Source organism: Orcinus orca, chromosome 4 (assembly GCF_937001465.1).
Source record: "Orcinus orca chromosome 4, mOrcOrc1.1, whole genome shotgun sequence".
In the NCBI taxonomy this organism is placed as follows: Eukaryota; Metazoa; Chordata; class Mammalia; order Artiodactyla; family Delphinidae; genus Orcinus; species Orcinus orca.
In genome coordinates, this window is record NC_064562.1 from 45790496 (window position 1) to 45798367 (window position 7872).

The 7872-nt window shown below is 38.9% G+C and overlaps 1 protein-coding gene across 1 annotated transcript; it reads left to right on the plus strand.

Moving 5' to 3' along the window:
• The first annotated feature begins 6945 nt into the window (after window positions 1-6945).
• NAA11 (N-alpha-acetyltransferase 11, NatA catalytic subunit) lies at window positions 6946-7651 on the plus strand. The gene is given in 2 exon segments (XM_004286926.1): window positions 6946-7115; window positions 7117-7651. Coding segments are annotated over 2 exon segments (690 nt in total). The 5' UTR covers window positions 6946-6960.
• Window positions 7652-7872: the final 221 nt, after the last annotated feature.

Below are 7872 nucleotides of genomic sequence, written 5' to 3' on the forward strand. Positions count from 1 at the left end.
TAAAACTAGAAAAGATTCACGATATCATGTGGTTCAACCCAACAATAAAACTACATTTGGCATGGCTGTTAAATGAAATTTCTTTTTGAAAGAAACACTAGAAAAGCAAAACTGATTTTTCCCCATAGACAATTATTGAAAAGTTTTATTTTCTTGAGTTTGAGAAAGAAGTCACTCTTTAAGCGGCTGAATTCTGTGCGCGCACACACACAAAATAATAATTAAATCAGCTACTTTCAAAGTGACAGGACCATGCAGCATGGAGATTATAAAGCAACAGCATTTATAAATGTTGGCAACTAGTTGCACACCAGGAAACCAAAAGCAATTTATGTAGGAATTTGGCATCCTCAGTTCTCTCTAAAATGCCATGACTAATTTCTCAAGTAGCTTTATTTCTCTCACTTAATCACTCTACTTCTTACTTCATAATACGATGAGAGCATTTGGTTGCATCCAATGCTCCAAAGAGATCATGGAATAAAATATGTCAGTGAGGTTTTTAAAAAGGCTGATTCTGTAACTAACAATGGAACAAATGACAAGATTTAAATGGGAAAATGTGAGATAAATTAGTTTTTCCTCTTGTGGTCTTTCAAAACCTAGAGACTATTGTTCCCTTGCTTTTTTGTCATTCCAGTACTACTTTTCTTAATCTAATTATTTTGAAACCTATTCATAATGTCTGCCATTCTGTGTCTGCTGTATTTCCTTCACCTTGCCCCAAATTTTTGTTCTCATCAAGTATATTTATCAGTCAGCACTTTCAGGACTTCAAGATAACTTCTTCCATTAAAAAAATTTATATTTGATAATAATAATAGTCCTTTGCATGAAGCTTTTATATACATTATCCTATTTCATTCTCAAAACAAAGTAGCAGGGTTAATATTTAGATTTCTATCCTCTAGAGGAGAAGAGAAAAATCCCCCAAAAGATAAGTGGTCTGCCCAAGATCACAGCTAAATAAATATTTGAAACAAGAATGGAAGTCAAACTTCTTTTCACTATGCCCAGCATGATTTCTTAAAGAGCTCTTCTCTTCGGATGAATCAGCTAGAGTCCTTCTCTATTGCCATCTTCACTCCTACTTCTATTTCCATGCAATGATGTTTAGGAGCTTGCATACAAGTTGCTTCTGACACAATACTAACTACAAGTGACTTCTGACAATCTCCAAAATCCTTATAGTGCTTGACTTCCTATTGGTACTTAGAAACAACTGGGACACTTACATGGTAATAATATGGAACTGATGGAACAGGTTTCTGGTACCTCTGCCAGCAGGAATTCAATTAGTCTAAAGAGGTCTTCCCTTCTCATACCTGAGAACAGTGAATCCATGACCGTCTCTGAATATTTTGTCTTATTATCATTCTAGTGGCTGCAGTATTTAGGTTCTGTATGTCAGATCGAGAAAAATAACATAAAATTTTAATTTACAATAAAAACATAGTCAATTACTATAATTTCTATTAGTCAGGGACCAGCTAGCAAACCCCTCCAGGTAATTTAAACTGAGGAAATTTAATACATGGGTAATGACTGATGGAAGAGCTGAGAAGCCAACAGGGGATGGTGAAGCAACCAAAAGATTAGCAATGGCAAGAAACCACTACCACTTCTAGGGCTGGAGGGACAAAGGAGAAAGTCTTATTACCAGAGACTAGAAGCCATGATTACCGGGTGGGAAAGCAGAGGCTGTCTAGTGGGGAGCTAAAAGCACAGTGGAAACCAGCCACTGCAGGAAGATGCCACCCAAGGATAAGCTAGTAGGGGAGAAATACCCTGGCTTCTCCCATTCTTCCTCTCTCCCATCTCCCTTCCCCTACCCGCTCCCGGGCCTCCTATGGAGCAAATCTACCTGGAAGCTAGTTGGAAAGTAAGTCTGAGACACATAGTTTATGGGTGAGGAGTCGAAAATGAATATTAGTACAATAGACAATGACCAACTCACTTCCCAGGCATAAAGGAGAAATCTAGAGCTGTAAACTGATTGCTAAATTATGTTCAATTTACTTTTCTATTTAATGAAAATGATCTGCACATCTCTGAGTAGCCTAGACGTTATAGCACTTGGTACATAATGTCGTTGATTAGGGAAAATAATGTTAAGTATAGAAAGTGATGCAGCATAGGGGCTTCCCTGGTAGCGCAGTGGTTGGGAGTCCGCCTGCCGATGCAGGGGACGCGGGTTTGTGCCCCGGTCCGGGAGGATCCCCCACATGCCGCGGAGCAGCTGGGCCTGTGAGCCATGGCCGCTGAGCCTGCGCGTCCGGAGCCTGTGCTCCGCAACGGGAGAGGCCACAGCAGTGAGAGGCCCGCGTACCGCAAAAAAAAAAAAAAAAGAAAAGAAAGTGATGGCAGCATAAGTACCATCATATTTTCTCATTACATACTTTAGCAACAATAATGGATATCATTACATAAAAATATGTACTATAATCATACAATTTATTTGGACTGCATAAAGAAAGGATTTGCTTAGCCTGTCTTAATATATTTACACCTCTAATTACATATCCATTATATAAGCATACATTCAAGTCCTACTACGAGGCATACAATTTGCTAGTCCTTAGGGAAAAAAACTATTTTCATAAGACAGGGTCATATCCTCAAGAACCAAAGAAGATAGGAATTAAGAATAAAGTAAATGAAACACATAAAACATAGATATGATTGAGAGGAGCACACAAATAAGAAAGTAATTCATTTTTCCAGGGGGATAGGAGCCAAAAAAGACTACATAAAAAGAGGATATTTGAACCAAATCTGAAAAGATAAGGAAGAATCAAAGCAAATGCTTTGTTTCTCTGAAGGCTTCCCAGGCTCTTCTCCCATACACACAATGATCATTACACGCATTGCTTACATATCATATTCTGGATCAATTACAATGCTGAATCATCCGCTTACTTCAAGAACATGTTTAAAAAGAATCCCTCACATTTCTATCCACTAGACATTGCAGGAAACCTAGCAGAGATATTCTTAATTTTAAAGATCTTCCAGCATTGCATGCTATGGTGTTACCTTCTTTTTCTGTCATTCCCAATACTGTCCCCTTGCTATCCTAATCCTGCTTGATATATACTACTGAATATTTGATAGCAGTGGATCTTTGTTCTAATTTGTTTTCTTTTCCAGTACAACCCAAGAGCCATATAGACCTGCAATTCACATTGACCCAAATTCCTTGAGACTATATTGAAAGATTTTCTTTGAACTCCCACATTTGGAAAGGGATTTAGATAACATTTTATATATTGGAAACTCTGCCCTTAACCAAGATGTTGATGACCTTCTGTTAGCCACTCCTTCACTGAAAGATGAGATACCTAAATCTTACAACTTGTGTAGACCATATGTTACAAAGCTTCTAAAAATATATATATGGTGATGCCTGTCTCAGATTCATTACTTGGGACATTACATACCTATACCAATAAAAGTGAGGTCATCTTCTAGGATAAAAACCAGTCTCAGGGTCCCAAGGTCCACTTAAATTTCACAAATGTCCACCCTCTTGGGCTTAGCTAGCTACAACTTACATAGCATATTGGATATGTTTCTAATCCAAAGCTTCTATTGCAACCAATTTAAACGAACATCCCAGATCCATGACCTTTGTCACAAGAAGCCAAATAGTCTTCTTTTCTTCTCTAAACAAACCTTGTAGAGAACCCTAGCTCTACATCTTCTTGGTAATGATAAGCCTATATATTTTTACATTGTGAGGAAAAAGAAACTATTTTAGGTGTGAACACAGATTCATGAAAACAGAGAATGGCCCACTCCTTAGTATGAGTCAGTTCTGCCCTGACCTCTCTGACTATAGCTATTCCCCACACAGTCACAGCACTCCTAAAGACACAATCACATTCTAATATTAGCCTAACAAAATATGCAATTTTATTCTTCTCTGCAAACAGAGAAGGCTGGGCTCATATTAAACCCATTCTGTTTGCTCCCATTTCAATGTGAGGGAAGTTTCATAACTGTCTTACAGCCCCTGTCCACTGTTCAAATCCAGTATTAACTTCAAAAACTTTTTTTTTTCAAAATTACTGACCTCATATTTTATGTAGATTTGCTCTGTTGGTGGACAGAAAAAAGGTGGGTTTGGAATATGCAGCAACATGAGAACGTAGAAGATTCTTCTTTGCTGTCTATTCTTGTTTACCCACATGATTGAATGTATAATTTTTGGTCTTATTTATGACTATGGACAATGCAGGAAACAATGAGAGTTCATCACCTCAGTAGGTATAAAAAATGTTTATTTGTTCATTCATTGATGATCTCTTATACATTATCATATAGCTGTCATGAAGTGTTTTGCTCTCTAAAAGACTTAGACATGGAAATGCTTTGGCTCCCACTACAGCCAAAGTAACTGCCATTTTCTCTTTCTGGGTCCAACTAGGTGCCTCTGAAAACTCTTTCTGTTTTGCCTTACTCTAAGATTAGTCCTCAGATTCAGGATTAAACAGAATCAAACAAACAAAACTTACTGACTAATAGGGTGACTCTTTTTCCCAAATTTGTACAGGCCCAAGGATCTTCTTCATCTTTCTTTCATGGCCTATGGGATGAAAAAGGTAAACAAAAGTGATGACAACATAAATGACAGATACATAATTGATATGTGAGTTTTGAGTTTTTCTAAGTTGGTCTATTTTGTCACACCTGCCTCATTTGTCAAGCCTACACTTTAGGAAGTCCAGTAAAGATACACTGTTTTATAGAAGACCACAATGAAATCAAATTCTGATAGTCCATGCTTTTTAAAGAAGAACCTATAATAGAAGAACCAAATGACTTTCTGGATTAAGATTTTAGAGCCATGTCATCTCAAAACATATATCCTTGCCCATGGAGTGACGTTTAACATAAAACAGAAATTTCTGAATGGAAATAATACTGGGAAATAACTTTTTCAATGTATAGAGTCAATCAAAACATCAAGGATATAAAGTCTTATCTTAAATCTTAAAAACTTATTAATGAAAACACAACTAAGTGTTAAATTACAACAAAAAATAGTGGCTTTTCAAGCTATGTTACACAAATCACATGGCTGTAGACTACTTCAGCTAGTAAATAAGTGTGTAACCTTATTGGAAAGAATGCTGCACACATTTTCTACATGAGTTAGAGTATAACCATGACCTAGGTAATGATACAAGAAAAGAGACTATCTAATTACAACAGTTAATTTTGGTGTGTGAGTTTCCAGGTAATGATATGACAGGAAATGGGAAAGGAAGACTATATAAGATACACAGATAATTCTAAGGCTTACAGTCAGGTTACATGCAAGTGGTACTAATAAAATATGACTTCTTTGCACTATTAAAGAAATACCACATATCTTGCTATATCAAGGTGGTATAAAATTTTTACAATGTATCTAGAAATGCAATTTAGGATTTATGACAAAGGCAAGAATGCAATACAGTGGAGGAAAAGTGTTTTTTTTCAATAAATGGTGCTAGATGGTTAGAATATCCATGGAAGAAAAACAGCTGAACCTCTACCTCACAACATACACAAAAATAAATTCCAACAGATTGCATATGTAAACATAAAATGTAAAACAATAAAGGTTTCCGGAGAAAACATAGAAGAATGTCTCTGTGACCCTGGAGTTAGCAAAGATTTCTTGAACAGGACACAAAAAAGCATTAACCATGAAATGTAAAAAGGCAGACAATTGGACTATGTTAAAATTCCCACTTGGTGTCAGAAATAACCATTAAGAGAATAAAAAATCAACCAGTAAAGGAAGATGCTATTCACTATAAATATATCTGACAGAGGAGTCATATTCAGAATATATATATTTTAAAAACCCTTAAATATCAATGAGAAAAATACACACAACCCAATAGAAAAATGAACAAAAGACTTGAACAACCACTTCATAAAAAAAAGAATTTAGAATGGCTAATAAGCATGTAAAAAAGGTGCTCAACTTCATTAGAGACATGCAAAATAAAACCACAATATAATACTACCATTCTCCCCCACCTCCCCACCTTGGCTAAAATGAAAAAGATGAGAAATACCAAATGTTGATGAAAATGTGCAACAACCATTTTGGAAAATAGCTTGGCAGTATTTACATAAAGGTTGAATATGACGTTATGTTTTGACCCAGTAATTCTAATCCTAGATAAATATGCATGGGTCAACAAAAACATGCTCCAGAACGTTTCGCTACACTATTCCTACTATTCCTAAATTTAAAATAATACAAATGGCCAACAACAGTCGAATGGGTGAATAAGTTGTGATATGTTTAGGCAATGGAATATCAAAAAGGAAAGAGTATAAAGAATTCCCAACTACACACAAGGTAGCTGAAACAAGTATCGAGTGGAAAAAAAAAAAGACACAAAAACAGTGTATGCATTATGATTCCATGTATATAAAGACTGGTAGAAATCTAGGTCACAGTTACTCTTGGGACATGGGGCAAGGAGGACTGGAAGGGGGCATCAAGGGGGGTTTCTGGGGTCCTCGCAGTGTTCTGGTTCTTGCTCTAAACTCCGGTGACATGGGTTTATACAGTTCGTGAACATTTATACAGATGTATCCCAATTAAAAAGTTATAATTGAAACAAATAAAAGAATAATGACAATAATGGATCAAACATTGTATTAAAACCATTGAGAGCATAACGAACTCCACTGTCCCACCCCCTCAGCCATGCGCGCGCACATGCACAATCAAGTGAAAACCTCATTGGCTGGGACTAGGTGGACACTTCCGGAAGCCATATCTTAGCACCGCCCCTTCTGTCTGCTGGTTATCTTGCCTTCCCGCCATCCGGCCTCGCAGCTTCGTCTCCCTTGGACTCAAGCCCCTGAGGCAAACAGTGTCCCTTGTGCTTGGCGGTACCCTCTCTCCCAGTCTCCGCACTCAGAGCCGGCTCGCTACCTGCCACCATTATGAACATCCGCAGTGCTCGGCCAGACGACCTGGTGAAACTGCAGCCCTGCAACTTCCTTTGCCTTCCGGAGAACTACCAGATGAAATACTATTTCTACCATGGCCTTTCCTGACCCCATCTCTCTTACATCGCTGAGGATGAGGACGGAAGATTGTGGGCTACGTCTGGCCAAAATGGAGGAGGACCCAGATGATGTCCCCCACGGACATATCACCTCCCTGGCTGTGAAGCGTTCACACCGGCGCCTCGGCCTGGCCCAGAAGCTGATGGACCAGGCCTCCCGGGCCATGATGGAGAACTTTAATGACAAGTATGTGTCCCTGCACGTCAGGAAGAGTAACTGGGCAGCCTTGCACCTCTATTCTAACGCTCTCAACCTTCACGTTAGTGAGGTGGAACCCAAATACTCTGCAGATGGAGAAGATGCTTATGCTATGAAGCCGGGTCTGTCACAGATGGCAGATGAGCTGAGGAGGTAGCTGGAGCTGAAGGAGAAGGGCAGGTATGTTGTGCTGGGCTCCAGGGAGAACCAGGAGGTCCAGGGCAGTACACTTCCTGGTTCTGAAGAGGCCTGTCAATAGAAGAACCCGTCCGCTGATGATAGTGGCAGTGACAGCAAGGAATCCAGCGAATCCACGGAAAGCCCCCATGCCCAGGACAGCTCAGAAGACTCACACTCCACCTCCTAGAGCCTGCTTAAGGTACGTATTCTCTCTTCCCTGACCACTGCCTATCTCCCCTAAATTCCTGGACCATACCAGGGTCAGCCCAATCCCATCCCATTCTAGCCCTGATGGGTTTCACTGTGAAAGCCACATGTTGACCTTGGGGAGGGGTGTAGAGTGGGCTGAGGGAAACTCATTGCTCACTATTGGAAGTTAATAGGACTCCATGCTGAAAGTAGATTAAA